Consider the following 19110-nt stretch of genomic DNA (forward strand, 5'->3'; position numbering starts at 1 on the left):
AAGACGTGTGGATTTAGTTTCCACTCATGGGGAACCATAAGGTTTCTGCTTAAAACGTCTGCTAGTGTTTGTTTTCCTGGCAGGAATTGAGCTTGAAGATGTATTTCGTAGGTCAAAGCTGTGTCCCACAGTGCCATGGCTAATCTGCAAAGGGGGTATGAGTGTGTGCCCCCTTGCTTGTTTATATACCACATGACTGTGGTATTGTCCGTCTTTATCAGTAGGTTTCCTAGATGAAGTAAGTCCTTGAAGGCTGTTAGGGTATTTTCAACAGCTAGCATCTCTTTCTGGTTGATATGTAGATGCATTTGCTTTAGTGCCCATAAGCCCTGAATGCATCTTCCTGCCATGTGGGCCCCACAGGCATAATCTGATGCGTCTGTTAAGGTTTGGCTGGCAGGTGGTAGAGTGAAGGGCAGTCCCATGCTTTGGTGACATGCCTTTGCCCACCACAGAAACTCCCGTTCAGGCAGGGAATGAGAGGAATAATTGTTTCCAGACTGTGTGAATGTTGACTCCATAAACATTTTAGGTACCACTGAAGTTTCCTCATATGCAGTCTTGCATACGGAATTAGTAGGATGCAGGATGCCATGAAGCCCAGAGCCTGGAATTTGTCTTGCAGAAGACTGGGTTTTTGTTGCCATTAGTTTCAAGTAAGTAGTCAGTTGACTTTGCTTGTCTGGCGTGAGGTAAGCCATCTGGGCAGTTGTATCCAAGCTTGCACCCAGGAATGTTATCTTTTGAGAGGGTACCAGTTGTGATTTCTTTTCGTTTATTGTGCACCCTAGGCATGTTAGAAGCCTTTTCACAAATGCCAGGTGTCGAAGAGTGTCCTTGTTCTCTGCACAGTCGCCCAAGTAAGGATGTATTTGTATACTTCTTTGTCTGCAAAATGCAATTACTGCTACCAGGCACTTTGTAAAGACCATGGGCGCAATAGAGAAGCCAAAGGGCAGTGCAGAGAATTGGTAATGCATTAAGCCAGCCTTGAATCTGAGGTATCTTCTGCACGACTGTCTTATTGGGACATACAGGTATGCCTCTTTTAGGTCCAAAGTTACCAGCCAAGCATTCTTGCCCAGCATGGGCAGAAGCTGCTGTAAAGTTAGCATTTTGAATTTTGGAATGTGCAGGTATGTGTTCAAAATTGATAAATCCAGTATTAGCAGCCAGGCCTTGTCTTTTCTGGGTACCAAGAACAGCCTTGAGTAAAAAACTTGCCCTTTTTCCTGTTCTGGTACTGTCTGAATGGCCCCCATATCCATTAGGGATGTAACCTATTTCTGTGCCTCTGTCCATTGATTTTTTGGCAGATCTGGCCAACCATTTGCCATTGGCAGTGTGTGGAAATGGAATCTGTATCCCTGTGATACGATGTTTAGTATCCACTTGCCTTGGGTTATTAACTGCCAATTTTGAGCGAAAAGTGCAAATTATTCCCCTATGGGTGCTGCCAAAAGTTAAGTGCTTGGTGTAGACAGAGGGAAGTCATTGGGATTGCTTTCTGTAGGTTTGCGCTTTATCTCCTCCAGATTTGGAGGTGGACACGGCCCATTGTTTTGACCTGCATGAATTTTGCGCCTGGTATCTGGAACCCTTAGGGCTTCTGGATTTGCCGCTTTGAGCTCTGTCTGACACAGGAAAGGACCAGATTTTTGTAGGCCAGTGTCTACTGAATCTTGGTGGCTGCATTTGTAAGAAGTCTTTAACAGTTTGCATAGACTTAGCTTTGTCTTCCATTTTCTTTAAAAGCTCTTGTACCTTAATACCAAACAAAGAATCATGCTGTAAAGGTGCATCTAGCAATTTAGCTTTAACATGATCAGGCAAATTTTGTTCCTTTAACCAGGCATGCCTCCTAATGACAGATCCAGTAACTGTGGCCCTGCAGGAGGCCTCTAAGGAATCAAACCACATTGCCAAGTATGCTTTCCAACTTGTTCAGCTGCATGCAATAGTTCCTGCAATTCTTTATTTTCTGCACATTCTGAAATCAACATTTTCTGTTTCAGCAATCCCATAACATGTTGTTTGTACTTAAACATATGAAATTGACAGTTTAAGGCCCTGATTGCCAAGGTTGCAGATGTATAAACCTTTTCCCCCCATCTGTCTAGTGCCCTTGAATCTCTGTTAGAGGGTGTAGGATGTTTTGCTGTTGAGGCCTTAATTCCCTATGGACCCTTTGAAATAGTTTCAGAATCAGCAGCAGGGTTTCTAAATAAAAATGTATGCGAGTCAGGAACCCTGTAATATCTGTCAGGCTTACTGGGAGCCGGAGGTAGAGAGTCAGGGGTCAAGCTTGACTCCGAAAAAACATCATCCTCAATGTCTAAAACAGGGGGAATGGCTAAAGGCTTGTGCTGAGGGAGAAGGATATCCCTGAGCCTCTTTTTTGATTCTGAGAAGTCTTGACTCTCCCAGTGAAAATGCTCCCTCAAAGTATGCAAGGTTTCTCCAAATGAATAATCCTCAGGAGGAGATGCAGATGGAATAGACTCCTCAGTATCAGAATCCTCATAGGGAGGTATAGATAATTCCTGATCAGAAGAGGAATCAGAAGAAATAGAACCCTGATCTGAAGATTCATAATTAGTGTCTTGCCTAGTGGGTACCCCTGATCAAAGTATTAAGGTCTTCAGCCATTTTGATCAGTTTTTTTAGGCATAGAGACCTGTGCACGTGGCTCATGTGTCAGTTTCTTAGTTTTAGAAGTTGCTTTTGTCTTTGGTTTTGCAGCTGTCGTCGGTTTGATATACAAGTGTTGAGGTCTGAATACACCCTCAGAAGCCGGTGCCTGCTCAGCGGCTCCGGACCCATCTGAGGGAGATACATCCATCGGTCCAATACCTTGAGTATCTTGTGGCATGCCGGACTCCACGCCTGCGACTTGAAGGTAGCGGGTATCAGGGGCTGCGAAAGCACCTGAGTACCGGCGAACCAGCGACTGGCTTAGGAGAAGCTTTGTCGGTTTTGGATCTCGACTGCCTTTCTCTGTCCTTTTCTTTGCGTTATGTACTCTGGTAGTTGGATTGCTATCAGACGACATTTCTGGGTATTTAAATCAGTTTCCAAAATACTTTGATGCAAAAATATACCGACGCTTAATAGTGCGTTGGTTAAATCCAGCAGAAAACCGACAGCCAGGCATGTTGTGATCAGGGCCTAGGCAAGGAATACAGTATAAATGGAAATCCTTATGAGGTATTTGCTTCCCACAAGTAATACAATTAACTTTTTCTGACCTCGGTAAAAAGCAAGAAAAAAGTTTCCCCAACGGGGTACTTAGCTTTAGTGAAGACTTTGGTTCTGAAACTCAAACTCAAATATTTCAGTAGTTGGCCGACTGACACTTGCGAAATGCTTCTGCTTCGGGAACAGCGGCAAGAATGACTGAAGAAAATGGCGTCAGCTGCATATGTTATACCCCTGACGTCATGGAAGAGAAGACAGCAACTGACGCAGGACCCAAGACTTTGGAATTCAGGCCAACTGAGGGCAACCTGCCAGCAGACTACCCAAATGCAATGACTGCAACAGTGAAACACGAAGAACATCAGGTTTTAAGCAGAACCAAGCAAATACAAGAACACTGAACATAATTAAGTTTTCTTTTAGCAAATAAATGTTCACAGTGCAACAGACTTGTAAGCTGAAAGCAACTGTGCATCTTAGGTTATAAGTACGTACTAGGCTAGCTGACCTTGTAGGTCATTTAAGCCTAGCCAATTTCCCAATGGTGAGAATCAAAGTGTACTTTGTGTATGCCAAGTAAGCACCTTAACCATTAAGCCAACTCTGGTTGACATGTATGAAGGTAGTCTAGTAAGACGGCAATAAAAACAGAGTTTTTTCTTCTTTCAATTACTAAAAAAAGAAGTCATGTCTTACCATAATGTTTCATCTGTATTGTTGATCCTCGTTGAGTCCTTACTTGTGGGGTAGTCAGTTCAGACCTTGGAACTGAGCCAGCCATCTTCCAAGCTGGCGCCAGCTACAAACTCTCGAGCTAAACTCTTACCCAGAATTCCCCTTTCCCTGTTACCTCAGATTGAGTTTGCAAGTCAAAAGAAGGTAGAGGCTACCTCTGGTCAAATGACCTAACAGAACCGGATGTTGAGATCCACTAAAAGCCACAGGAGGGGGAAGGAGGGAGGGTCATAATGACTGAACGAGGATCAACAATACAGATGGAACGTTATGGTAAGACATAACTTCTTTATCAGATATTGGTAATCCTCGTTCATTCCTTACGTGTGGAACAGAGTCCCCAGCTACCTTTATTCCTGGGAGGCTCTTATGGAAGGACATTCCGGAGCACCATAGAACCAAAAGATGCTCTTCCCCTGGAGGCCAAATCCAACTTGTAATGATTGATGAAGGTATGAGGACTAGCCCAAGTTGCTGCTGCACAAATGTCATGTAAAGAGGCTCTGGCATGGAAGCCAGCAGAAACTGCCACCGACCTTGTACAATGAGCCTTTATGGTAATAGTTAATGGGATATTACGTTTTCTATACATGAAGGTTATGAAGTCTTAACCATTTAGCCAATGTGAGCTTAGCAACAGCACATCCTAATCCAAGCCCAGAATAGGCCAAAAATAACTGTTCTGAATTACGAGAAGCCTTAGTCCTGTTCAAGTAGAAGCAAATTTGCCTGTGAATATCTAGGGTATGTAGGCAATACGCTCCTCTGTTTAAATGACTGGGAAAGAAAACTGGCAATTCAATGGTTCTGGCCAGAAAGGAAGGATTAGTTCTCAATGACACACTCTATGAAAAATCAAATATAGTCTCTTTATGCATAAGACTTGAAGCTCAGAGATAAGTCTGGCAGAAGTAATGGGGACCAAAAACAAGGTTTTTCATGACAAATATATGAGGTCACAAGAAGAAGCTGGTTCAAAAGGTGGCATTGTCAAAGCTTGTAGGACTAATGACCAGTCCCCCATGGTTGAGTAGGTTTTCTAAAAGGGGGTTTCAGATGATTCACACCTTTTATGGAAGTCTTGCATAATCTGTGCGACATAAGAGAAGAGTCTTGGACACCATCATGAAAATTAGATATTGCGGCCAAATGACCTCTAATGGTGGAGGCAGATAGGACTGGATTGAAATAAGGTAGACAGATGTTCCAGTACTATCGACACTGGTGCTGAAAAAGGATCTACCCGTTTTTCTTTCAGCCAAATAGTAAATCTTTTCCACTTGCTGAGATATGTAATTCTGATGGAAGACTTCTGAGATGCAATAAAAATGTCACGTAATGGCAAAGATCAATCATTCTGCCTGGCAATCAAAGGAATTGGAGGAACCAAGCTGCGAGCTTCAGGCTGCTCAAATTGGGGTGAATCAGATTCTGCGGATGGGAGATCAACCCCAGGGTTGGATGGAGAATCCACGGTTGATCTAGCAGGTGAGGCTAAAGGAAGGGGAACCAAATATGATGAGGCCAGTATGGTGCTATGAGGATTACTTTGCTCTTCAACCGGCGGGCTTTCTTCAGAAACTGGGGAATGAGGGGGAAGAGGTGGAAATGCATAAAGTAGACGTGAGGGCCAATCGTGGACTAGAGCATCGCTGGGTGACTGTCCGGAAGGGGGAATCAGGGCAAACTAGTTGCTGCATTTGTAGTTTTTCGGGGACGCAAAGAGGTCGCAGCAAGGAAGACTGAAAATCTCCACTGCTATCAAAGGATTCAGGGACCACTCGTGAGGTTGTAGAATACACCTTCTGAGTCTGTCTGCTATCACGTTGGAACTCCCAGGAATGTGCGTTGCTAGAAGAAAGCGGCCGGTAGCCATTGCCCATTGCCATATCCTCATGGCATCTCGACAGAGTGGGTAAGATTTGGTTCCACCTTGTTTGTTGATGTACCAGACCACCGCCATGTTGTCTGATTGTATCGCAATAGTCCCAGACGGCAGCAGGGGATGGAATGCTTGCAACAGCAAAAGCACCGCCCTCAGCTCTAGAACATTTATATGCAGATGGGCCTCCATTTTGGACCAAGTACCTTGGACAATCTGTCCCTGAAATAGCCACCCCCCCGGACCATCAGGGAGGCGTCCGTGGTCACTGTAGCCTTGGGATGTTGGGGGGAGAAGGGGACAGACCATTGTGATGGATTGTGCGCCATCCACCAATTTAAATCCTGCTTGCACCTGTGAGTTACCCAAATCTTGGCTGAAAGAGGGTACTGAAAGGGATACCATTGGTTGAGAGTAGCCATTGTAGAAGCTTCATGTGAAACCTGGCTAGGGGGACAATAGTAATGGAGGCTGCCATGGAACTCAACAACTGGAGAACATAATGAGCTGTGGATTTTCTCCCTTGAAAGGACTGGAATCAGTTGCTGCTTTATCCTTACAATTCTGTGCTCCGGAATGGATGCTCTGCAATTCTGTGTTCAAGATGACCCCTATGAATTCTGTGGACTGAGAAGGGGTGAGATTGGATTTTAGCCAGTTTATGGTGATGCCTAGCCTTTCTGCAGTGAGAAGAGAGTATACCAGGGCTTCTTCCAATAGATGTCTGGTGGGGGCAGAGATGAGCCAGTCGTCTAGGTATGGAAACACTTGGAATCCTTGTAACCGCAAGTGAGCTGTGATGACTGCCATGCACTTTGTGAACACTTTGGAGGTTGTAGAGAGTCCAAAGGGCAGCACTCTGAACTGGTAATGACTGGCTCCCACATGGAAGCGAAGGAATCTTCTTGATGGTCTGTCCACTTTTATGTGGTAGTACGCATCTTGAAGATCTATAGAGCACATCCAATCGTCTTTTGCCAAAAGCGGAAGGATAGACTGTATTGTGACCATATGGAATTTCTGTACCTTTACAAACTTGTTCAATACACTGAGATTCAAAATTGGTCTCCAGTCCCCGCTTTTTTTGGCACCAAAAATAGTCTTGAGTAGAATCCGGAGCCTATCTGGTCTGGAGGGACTATTAGGAGGACTCTCTTTCTTAACGGCTTTGAAATCTCTAATGCTGCTTCTTCACTTTGACCGGATGGAACATTAGGTAAGCTTGTTAGGGGAGCGAGGCAAAGGTCGAAGGGGATATGATAACCTCTGGTTATTATCCTTTGTATCCAAGAATCGGCGGTAATGGTTAGCCAGGCAGAAGGGTACAAAGAGAAACAACTCCCAACCACTTCCAGAGGAAAGCAGTTGGACTGCTCTTCATGAGCGCTGGTAGGATTGGCCAGGGAAAGAATCCCTGGAACCCTGGTTACGCAGACCCTCTCTGCCCCGAAAGGGACGTCTTCCCTGAGAGTTTTCTGCTCTGCCTCTAGGGGAGAACTTGGCCTCTGTGTCATGGAAAGAACCTTGAGACATTTTGTGCCTTATCTTCCCACTTCTGGTTTCTGGAGAAAGCCAGTTGAGGGGAAGAATAATGGACACCCAGAGCAGAAAGTGTCTTACCGTCCTGTTCACATCTGGCCAGTATGCTTTTAACCTTGGGTCCGACCGAAGAAGCTTCAATGGTAGCGTTGAGAAATGAAGCCTTTAAGGGTTCCACGAAATTACACAAGCACATCCAGGCATGGCATCTCAGAACAATGCCTGAACCCGCTGCTCCTTCTGATGCGCGAGATATCAGGCGCATGGAGGAGTTAGACATCGATTCGATGGTGGCTAGCTGAGAGGCCACTTTGTCATGGACTTCAGAGACAGCTCCAGCCACAGTTTCAGAGAGCTCAGAAATTAAGTCTCTTTGAAGCCTGGTAAGATGTGCCATATAGTTCAGGGACCTGACTGCAAAGGTCACTGATGCAAAGATACGCTTCCCTATTCTGTCCAGAGCCTGGGACTCTGTTGGGCAGATGGACAGTCTGGCTTTCTTCTTCCACCAGGTCCTTTTTAGTTGCGACCGCCACCACCAAGGCATCTACAGGAAGACATTTGGACCAATGGGGATTACTAGCAGGAGGGAACAAAATGTTATCTAGCCTCCGGGGACTGGCCTCAACGGTGTCAGGAGCCTTCCATGCACACTACACGATGAGCCTGACAAGTTTGTTGGCAGGTTTAGTAACCCAGGAGGTAAGGGGCCAGGCACAAAAGGCCTGCACAAACACAGACTCTAGAGAGGTCGGGTTAGAGGGCTGTCTTTCACCTCTCTGTTTAAAGATTTCAAGGATATCACCAAAGGATACCCTCAGAGGGTGATTGAGGGGACCCTTCTCCATCAAAGTCCATGTCTTCAGTAAGGGACTCCTCTGTGGAGTCCATGTGCTTCCTCTTGCACAAGCCCTTTTGATGATTATCCTCAGAGGGAGAAGCTGGGGAAGACGGTGCAAAAGGAGTCTCCTGTGGGAGTATGTCCTGAGGCCCTTGCGCCCAGTGTCCACTAGGAGTGGCTTGTGTACACTGTGGTCCAGAGGAGGGCGAGGAAAGTGATAGCACAGGATTGCCAACCGACGCAAGAGCCTTCTCCATTAGCTGGAAGGCCGGTCCACCTGAAGAGGGGTGGGGACCCATGGCAGGGGTCACCCCCTTGCCCAAGTGACTCAGCCTGCCGACCTGGAGTCCCTGGATGGCTGTGAAATGCCAAAGTACGTATGCCACAGATAACATCCTGGGATGTGGCAAGACTCTCCTGCCACAAAGGAACCGCGGCTCTGGTGAGGTTCATAAAGGGAACCGTAGTGGGGAAGACTGTGCTATATCAAGGGGGCTTCAAAGGCAATGAAGGAGGAGAATAAGTAGGGGTCTTTGGTAAAGGGTGATCACCTCATGAGGAAGGATAGGTCCTGGGGGGCAGGATACCTCTGGCCAAAAGCAACTGATCCACAAGACAATACATCATGGTCAGAGAGGCTTCTAGTGGATTTCACGGACATGGCTGAGGGAGAGTCAGGTCTATCCAAGCACGGAGCAAGCTCAGTGCCCACCAAGGGGGAGGTCTGCACTGAAAACAACAGAGCTGTAATGGTCTGAACTACTGGTGTCTGTACCGAGGAAATCATCAGTGCCGAAGGCATAGTCTGCACCGACGATGAGGTCAGTACTGAAGTGGTTGTCGGCGCCAAGGCCTGAGCTGAAAACATCAGTGATGAAAACTGAATGGTCAGTACAGAGAAGGTAGTCTGTACCGGGTAAGTTGTCATATCCGATAAAGGAATGGGCGTCAAAACATCCATCGGCATCGTAACAGTCCGCATCGAATGAACATTCGGTGCTGGTAAGGGTGTCTGAACAGAGGAGCTCCTCAGTACAGATATGGTATGGGGCACACTAATTGGTGCCTAAGTCGCCAATGGCCTCGGTGCTCAAGGTTTAGGCACCGAAAGCGCTGGAGCTGAAGTCAAATCCAAACTGGAAAGCTTAGCTTTCTTAAGTCTAGGTTCCTGAGAGTCCCCAGCTAGGGACGAAAGAAGAGACTTGGCCTTTTTTTGTTCATCGCTCTTTTTCTTATGGGGTCTTGGAGGGGTTGAAGCCTCCGCGATCCAGAAATAGCCTCTGAAAAGGGTGATTTAAGTTGCCCCTTCAATATAAATTTATTTTTCCTTTCAATTAGCTTCCTGTTTGAGAAGTTCTTACAAATCCCACAAGGCGGGTCAAATGTCAAGTGAGGCACACCCAAGCAGTAGACACATAGGGAATGTGCATCAGAAGTAGGTAATTTATGGCCACAATCCAAACATCTTTTAAACCCTGGACTACCTTTTTTATCTGCCATGCTTAGAAGGAAAGGAGGAGAAAACAGAAAAATACCAGCAATGGTACAAGAAATACCTAAAAGTAAAAAGGAAAGGGATTTACCAACGATGGTAAAAAAAAAGGAATTACCTCGCAGTAAGAAGAGATGAAAAGAATTCGAAAAAGGTTGTCACTAAATGCGATAAGATAAGAGAACTATCCAATAACTTTTTTGTGAAAAAAGCTGTCTTAGAACTTGGGTATGAAGACAAATATTGTACTTTGCACAAGAGAAGTAGCTTGACATGACCAAATGGCGATGCGGCAAACGGAATCTGGGGTAACAGGGAGAGGGGAATTCGGGGTAAGAGTTTAGCTCGAGAGTTTGTAGATGGCGCGAGCTTGGAAGATGGCCGGCTGGGTTCCGAGGTCGGAACCAACTACCCACACGTAAGGAATGAACAAGGATTAACAATATCAGATGATGTTTTCTGAAAGCATTGAAGTTGTTTTCTACATCTGGGAGAGGAATAAAGATAAGGCAGATAAAGACAGCACTTAGTGTAAGCAGAAGCAAAGGCTACACCATCAATCTTGGCATGGGTAACAGTTATATGTCAATTAAAACCTACGAATGCAGCTGTCAATCTGTGACAACTGTTTCTATTGATAAGGTTAAACGGGAGGGTGTTCTTTTGTACGAGAGTTCTCATTAAAACAAAAAGTTTTGGAAAATGTGACAGATTTAAATGGAAACAAGAAGAAAATGTATAAAAGATCAACCTGCCAAACATTATTGTATGCATGTAACAAAAACTGAAACTAAAAATTAAAAAGTGTTCTACATAAAAGGTGGGAATAACCTATCATAATGGCAACACTTTCCATACTACCTTTGAACATGAAAGGCCTCATAGGTATATACAAAAAAGAAAGAACAGTAAACTATATTAAGAAATGCAGAGTGCAAATAACTACGCTACAGGGGACAAACTTGGAAAGAATTGAGCATGTGAATTTGACAAAAAAGGATTTCAGGATGGTTATTCTGTGGAATATCTCAGACAAAAGATAAGGGAAGCTACTTATATTAACTGCTACAGGAGCTCCAACAGTGACAGAAGAGGGGAAAAAAGATAATAATGGTAGATTCGTAGTAGCAATGAGTTACTGACAAGGGAGCAGGATTACACTTGCGTGTATTTATATTCCAACTAAAACTGCTACAATGGAACTTAAGAAAATTGTGGGAGAAATAATTAGCTTTCAGCAGGGAATACTTCTTACAGGTTGGGACTAGAATTTGATTTGCAACACTGATGTATCTGGGGGACCTAGAAGGGAAAATACAAAAGAGCAGGTTTTTGAAGAAATTTATGAAAATATTTGGTACAGAAGGTGTGAATTCAGTAGCAGGAGCTCAGAGAATATATAATACTGCCTTGGGTACAAAATGGGCTAGGATAGACGAATTACATTTCAAAGGAGCATGCTAATATAATTGTTCTTTTCTTTTAATGTCCTATGTGAAAAGTTATAATATAATAAAACTGTCAAAAAAAATCACCTGGAGTGGGAATAAAACTAACAACCTTTTAGTCTTCCAGCACCAAAGGCAAGTGTGCTGCCTAGTGCATCACTGCCACTGACTAAACTCACTGCAATTAAGAATCCTCTAGTGGATCTCTTCAATCAGATGTGGCTGGTTCCACAGGCAGGGCAACCTCCAAAGAGGCACCTCCAGTGGTCTGCAGAACAGTACATGTCCTGCCCAGGGAAGTGAAAGAATCTCACAGGAACCAACACACTCAGACTAAGTGGGTTGCTGGATGCCAGTGTCTCCCAAGTCTGAGGAGGTTAGAGGAAAGACATCCTGGCAGATGCCATAGCAGACAGTGCCAAGACCCACACAGCCTTTTCAAGGTATGCCTGTAGGAAACAACCTAATGCAAGGGGGTTTAGTGGCAAATCCCCTGCTAGACATCACATCTCTGAATGTGAGCCAGTGCCCAAATAAAAAAAAAAAAAAAAATTAAAACTACTCTTGCAGTCTGTGGGTATAAACAGTCTAACACGCATGCATTTCTCCTTTCAGGGCCCAGAAATAATGCTATCTAAATAAAACAATCAATAATGCCAGTGCAAAGTAGTAAAGCAAAGGGAAAGAAAAGATACCTCAATGGGATACTTACCTGTATCCTTAGCTCCAAAGCTAGCAGACCATGACATCTGAAGATGGAAACACTGTTCTCAATAAAAGGATTTGAGGCCTCTGCTACAAAATGCATCAAAATTCTGATATGAATGACAGGCAGAAGCCTACTATGCTGCAATGTAAACACATACCAGGGGCCAGACAAACATTACACTGAGGTAAAATGGATCCTGTACTCAAAGCCAGACTGGAAGTAGGGGGACACCTAGGAGCTACGTGGCTAGAATTAAGGACTACTGCAGCAGCGATTTAAATGAAAATCAGTCTGTAACACAGATGAGGGAACAGGCATTAGTCTTGCCAAATTTAGAACAGAACTTCTCCAGTCTCTAGATTCCTAGGTAAATACTAGGCTGAAAGACTGCAGACTATTACAAGCCTAGCTAATAACTAGAGGTCAAAAATCAAACCCTTTATGAGGTTAAGACCACAACCATTATGTCAATCCCCATCCCATAACATTTTAATCCTCCTCTTCACTTGCTGATTGCCACAGCTGTTAGCACACAGCACCCTCTCGCTCCTTTGTGGGGCTGCAGCATGACCACAGCATAACCATCATTAACTCAGCCATATCCAAGGGATTCTTCTTAAGTCTTAACATTCCCTGTCCATGTCTGTAAGGTTCCAAGACTTCACAAACAATGAAGAACTGCAAGGGCTTTGCTAACGACTTCCACCAAGTGATACTAGACCTAAATTCCACCTCTTAGAGGCAGACAGCTCCACCCATCTCCAGTCTCCATCTTTGTGCCAGATGAAGTGCACATCCACATTAAGAGCTCCAACAATACTTCCCAATAGGGGTAAGCAGGAATCATATTATTCTTCCTCAACCCGCAGCCGGTTATTTCAATGCCTAGGTCATTAATGTAACCCTAAGTTGTCTAGATCATACTCTATGAACCATCATTCTATAGTCTCAGGCTGGCTACACCTGCTTTCAGTACCAGATTCTAAGAATTTTTTGAAAGCCTCTTCTAACTGTCATGTGTAAATCAACAGCATGAGACAGGAAATGCAGTGGCTCACCCAATAGTTTTACAGCATCAGGAAGAGCTGTAGACAAGCAAAGAGTAATGCAGACCTTACAGAATGGAAAAAAGCAAGATGTTGCTCTAGCACAATGAGATGTAGTAACTATGAACTAAAACAAGTTGATAATTAAGGCGGTGGCCCATAAAATATGCTGCAACAACAGCTTTGTAAGAAAAAACATGTTCTCATGCAACAGTTCTTTAAAAAATCCTCTGTCCATTTTCTTAAGAAGTTCAATTCTGATAGCTCTTCTTGAACACTTGTAATTGAAATGCTCTGTTAGGAAAGCTAAATGAAATTTACATTCACATCTATTGGCACAGCACACACAAGACAGTTGATTCACACTCTAATGTCTCTTTCACTCACTCTAAAAAAGGTAGTCAGCCATTCAGTTAATTTTTGCACAAACAGTGAGAAGTAAATGGAAAAGCATCTTCTCTTACGGTACTAGATCCTTGACCGCTCTCAATCCCCAGCCTTTCTTCTCAGTGAGAATTACTTCAACTTCCGCATGTTGTTTTTTCTGGAACCTCCTGTTTGAACAGTATTCCCCATTTGGGCATCTTGATGAACTTAAAGTGAAGAGAGAAAAATATATGACAAAGATAAAGGACTCGAACATATATCACCCCCTCAAAGTAAAACTGTTAATCAAATCCACCTCGGAAGGTATTCTACTCACACTGTGAAAGAAAAACAAAACAAAACAAGGCCAAGCTTAACTCCTCTGCCAACAACCATTTTCCATATGTCCACGCATCTAATACTAACATTTATGGCTACTGACGCTTCCTGGCTATAAAGAGCTGCATCTTTAAATTAGTTTGACATGTTCTAAATAAATGTTCACATGATGATGATACTGGAAGATTTGGTTACAAAGATCCTTAAGGCAGTGATTTAAGTTCCAAATGCAATAGAAAATCTGCATTCTGAATCTTAACTAATTAGCACTAAGCTGATAAGATGTGCAATGTTACAAAATCTAATTCAGTTCTACCCAAGCATTTTCTTAAAAATAATCTTCCTTTAAAAATTCAGAAGTCAAAACAGACATTTTTGCTGTAGCTGATAAGTTGAGAAATTTTTTCAAGATATTTCTGGTGCTGAATGATGGCAATGAAGGCGCACAACCTTTAGTACCACATCTGCAACTGAAAATGGCAACTGCACTTTGTCTATCAGCATACCACAACACAAGAGGCATGATAAACTGCTGCTACTGGCTGTAGTTGTACACAGTACAGCTGGCTCCCCAAGTACCAAATGTACACAGTACAGCTGGCTCTTCAAGTACCAGCTGGCTAGTAAGTTCTCCTCTGCTGTGAATGCAAATCAGTTGATATGACTTTTTCAGGTCATGACCTTTAAATACTAAACACCTCCTTTATCTACAGAAAAAGTCTGGTATGATATAAACTCTCCAAACCAAAAAAAAAAATGTATTTGCCCCAAACAACAAAAATGAACTTTTGTTTTAAAATAAATGCTTTGGAAATGTTCTGGTTTGTGACGTTCTAATGGCTTTTCTGACATGGATAAACCAATGGACAGTTAAACACCTGAAGACAGGTAACAATGCAGTCTGTAAATCACATGGAAATCTGTTTAGTGACTGCCAGCCTTTTCCACCATACAGTAAAGGAGATCAGTAGCTGTTCAGCCCTAGAATATGAACTACTGCAGGGGTGATGCTTCAAGTCTGTGGTCCGCCACCACACATGCATAATTCCCCTGCAAATGGCACACAAGTGAGCAATGCCCTGCTTCTTCATGTAGCACAGCATGGACTAATTATCACATCAGAGGAACAAAGGCTATAACTTCTGCTCACTCCCTCTCCAGAGCTCTAATAGTAAAATATATAGCACATTGTTCCAGCAAGTAACTATGGTGGGTGACATTCTCATAAATCATGAAACTATTAACAGGCTACCTAGCCCACTAACGAAGTATCTCTCATCGGGTCCTAAAAAGGTTCTAAAACAGGAAGGTGGAGCCCACAGACACTGGTGGACCCAGTCCAACACTTCAAAGTCTAGTCACAAGGACCTGGCACTTGAAGACTCGTCAGAAGTGGTAAAAAGAGCCACTGGCACTTCAGTTCACTGAGGTTCCCACACTTTTAAGTGTGCATATGGCACCATGAAAATCATGGCTGCTACCCAGGATAGCAGACGTAACATGGACTTAGTCAGCATCCTCCAATGTACTCACCCCACTCTGCTAAGGTGAGGACATTCTTAGCCCTTCTCTGCAAGCACAAATGATCAGCAGTTAAGCAAGTCCAACTCTGCCCTGATAAGGCCAATCTCTGAACTCAAACTTCATGTCTTCCAATTTACGAAGACTAGCAGTAAGTGTAGAATCGCATTTCCCAAATCTAGTACTTTAACACGGAATCCTCAATGTGGCATTGAGAGTCTGTCATCTAGGTAAAGTAATACACAGGGGTCCCTTCTATTGCAAGGCTTCCACCACTACAGCTAGTATTTCTATCATTCACTCTGTACAAGAAACAACAAATGGCAACCAGTTAGTATCAACAATGGTTTTCACTGACAGTAAACCAATGACCCTTCTGTATGCATTCCAGACAGCCATGTGACACAGCATGCCCAAGATATTCAACGACAGCAAAGACTTGCTGTACCACAGTCAACATCAACATGACACAGTTGAGGTACATGTTCAAGTCATGTGATGGAACTCTCTCATTCCCTTTAAACCAAATAGAAGGCAGGATTAAACCCCCCCCCCCAGGCCTTAACCTGAACTGGCCTATGTTAGTAGTCATATCCAAGTGTCTCCAAGAGAGCTGTGGAAATGGTCTGATCTTTGAATGAACCACCTTGCAGTGAAATAAAAAAAAAAAAAATAAAAAAAATTAAAAAAAAAAAAAGAAAATGTGTGTGCGCGCGCTCATTTATTTTTCTGTCTGCATGTGAGTGAATGTGCCTGAAAGCAGAGGTGACTGTATGAGAGAGAGAGAGAGAGAGAGAGAGAGAGAGAGAGAGCGCGCGCGAGAGAGAGAGAGAATGGGCAGTCTGTAAAATTGTTGTTTTACTTATTCCTTTTTTTTTTTTTTTTTTAAAGCACTTTTTTTTTTTTTTTTTTATAAACCTTTGATTTAAAATGCTTCCTCCAACACCATTAACATATACTACATAAAGTTTGAAACATTTGGCGGAGGAACTATTTTACATCAAAAATATAAAAAAAAAAAATAATACAGTACTTAAAATAATTTTACAGACAGCCCATTCTCTAAGTGCAATAATGCCCCTTCCTGTATGCAGCGTCAGGCCTCATAGCACCCTTGGGCGAGTGTTACACATTTACATACACCCTGTTGGGCATCATTGCTTACTTTTATTCATTACCACTGTATCACCACCTTTATCCGCTTGTTTAATAATATTTTTCATTCAGTTCTTTCAGAGCTAGATTTCCATTTTTACCTAAATTATAAAACTTATGTTGGTTATTTGTATTAAATATTTCACACAATGGTTTTTCACAGACAATTTGAAAAGCATTCAGGAGGTGTATGCTATTAGGTATAAAAACTTTTGTGTTTACACACAGGTGTATCCACAGCAGTAACATTGTTTTTAAAAAAAATTTTTACAATTAAGATCTCTAACAAACATTCTAAAATCTGCAAGTGCTTCAATAACATCATTACAAGGTGGCACAAAAATCAAGCCCCTAGATAAAACTTTACACATATCAGAAGTCAGAGTAAAACTAGAAAATTTCAAAACACCATTAATAATTTTATACAGAGTATCAACATGTATACATTCTACCTGGCTGTTGAGTTAATTTTGCTGTCTGACTTATGGTGTTTGGATAAACAGTCTGACCCGGTTGTTTCTTCCTTCTGTCTAAATTTCTCACTGAATTGGATCTTTTTCGAAGGGCTACTCTGGCAGTTGGACAGTCATTAACAAAAAGACGCTGTAGTTTCCATTTTAATTGAAGAATTTGGAGTAACAGAAGCACCAGAAACAGACCACTTTCTGATTCAGAGCTTCCTTACTAGGAGGTATGATGACATCATGCTGAACATTTACAAAGTGCAGCATAAATGTAGATGTTAGAGTGCATTCACTGTTACAGTCATCACCTTTGGTTTATCAGTGTCTGGGTAGCCCTCGGCCAGCCCGAATACCAGAAGCTTAGTATTTCTGCGTCAGTTGCTGTCGCTTAAAGATGGACGTCAGGTCGTCAGTAGTATAAAGACACTACATCAGTTTTCCTTGCCCTGTCAGGTGCCCCCAAATAGCAGCTAGGTTCTGGTGGAAGAACCCCATCAGTAGAAAGTAAATACCAACATGTCCCTTTGTAAAGAAAGAGAAGGGGGGATGGAGGGAGGGAAACCAGTACTGCAACAGTGAATACACCAACATCTACATTTATGGTAAGTGTACACAACTGTACTATGTTCTTCGTGTTTCACTGTTGCAGTCATTACATTTTGGTTGATTCCCAAAACTGAGGAAATGGGTGGAGGCAGTCAAGGAAACTAGTGGTTGGCTAGGATGTCCTGCAAGACTGCACAGGCAAACCCTGCCCTGGATTTGGAGAAGAAAGGCAGGTGGTAATGTTTGGTAAAAGTGTGAACGGATGTCCAGGTGGCAGCCTCCAGGCTGCCCCTGGTGAGGAGCACTCTGAGGAAAACTGCAGAGGTGGAAGCTGCTCTGGTGGAGTGAGTCTTGACCCCCTTAGGGGAGGCTTTCCATGCTGTTTATAGCAGAAATGGATGCAGTGTGCTATTTGGAAATGGTTTGTTTGGAGATGGCTTTGCTTTCAGCCCATGTAGCAAAACTACCCAGCAACTGATCAGACTTTCTGAAGAATTTAGTCCTGTCTAGATATAATCTGAGCTGTCTGTGCACATCGAGAGAGGGCAGGATCCTTTCCCCCTTGTTTTTGGGATTAGGAAAAAGGTGGGTAAATGAATGGATTGGTTGAGAGCCACACTGCCCACCTCCTTGGGCATGAAGGATGGGTTAGTTCTGAGGAATACCCTGTCAACATGGATGATGAAGGGTTTCCACAGCCATGAGCGCTTGCAGCTTGGAGACTCTTCTGGCTGAAGTGATGGCCAGAAGGAAAGCTGTCTTCCAGGAGAGAAATTTTAGCTCTGCAGAATACGCTGGTTCAAAAGGGAGCAGGGTGAGCTTTTCCAACACAAAGTTAAGGGCCCAAGCTGGGGTTGGTGATGATCTGGGTGGCTTCAAGTTGCTAGCCCCTCTTAGGAAATGTTTGATCAAAGGGTGTGAGAAAAGGGGCTACTCAGTGGGCAAATGAGCAGAGATAGCAGAGGCATGACTTTTTTATAGAGGAGAAAGAGAGGCCACTGTGTAGTAGGTCAGCTAAGTAATCCAGGATGAGAGGGAGGGAGGGCTGTGCTGTATTGGCTCCCTTAGCCTGGATCCAGGTGCAGAACCTTTTCCATTTGTCAGCATTAGACCTTCTAGTGCTAGGGTGCCTGTCCTCGCATATTACATCTAGAACCTGTTTACTGAGGTTGGCAGATTGATCCGGGGTTACCGAAGAACCCAAGCTGCCAAACTGACACCCTTGCATCTGCCTGCAACCTAAACACCGCTGAGTGCTTTCACTCCAAGATATCTACTAAAAAAAGAACCCAGTTCTGCCACCTCGGGTGCTCCCTCACTGTATTATTTATCGAAGGGCTACTTCCCAGCTAAACTTTAGACGACACCCTTGCATCTGCCTGCAACCTACACACTGCCGAGTGCTTCCACTATAAGATGACTCCTAAAAAATAAACCCAGTGTATGTTGTGTATATAATTTGTTACCTTGCCATATTTGTTATGCCTCCCGCATGTGCGATGGCAGCCCACCGCAGCCCGCTTGCTAGCTTCCCCCCTCCACCTTCTCTCCTAGGCTGGCTGTTAAATTTAAGACACGATCTCCTTCTGATGCTCCCTCTTTTGCCACCAAGTGGCAACATCCTCCCAATAAATGTATACATATATCCACCTATAATACCCCGTCCCACATGTATTGAAGCTAACTTTTACTTTCACCTCTATATCTATTCTAAGCCCCAAAACCAACCCACCTCCCTGTGAGCAAGTTGCTACTCAGTGTGTGTATATCTATTTTCACCTTGTACATTGCTGTAGCTCTACTTTTTTGATAGCTTATCGCAGGCTTCA

The 19110-nt window shown here is 43.5% G+C and overlaps 1 protein-coding gene across 1 annotated transcript in view; it reads right to left on the reverse strand.

The window, feature by feature from the left end:
- Positions 1–19110, reverse strand: part of SETD2 (SET domain containing 2, histone lysine methyltransferase) — a 3532865-nt gene that overhangs the window by 2182919 nt on the left and 1330836 nt on the right. The window contains exon 6 of the mRNA XM_044066027.1: positions 13355–13483. Within this exon, the coding sequence (XP_043921962.1) occupies positions 13355–13483 (129 nt within the window). The remainder of the gene's footprint in view (positions 1–13354; positions 13484–19110) is intronic.

Source organism: Protopterus annectens, chromosome 3.part0 (genome assembly GCF_019279795.1).
Source record: "Protopterus annectens isolate FY-2018-M chromosome 3.part0, PAN1.0, whole genome shotgun sequence".
In the NCBI taxonomy this organism is placed as follows: domain Eukaryota; kingdom Metazoa; phylum Chordata; order Ceratodontiformes; family Protopteridae; genus Protopterus; species Protopterus annectens.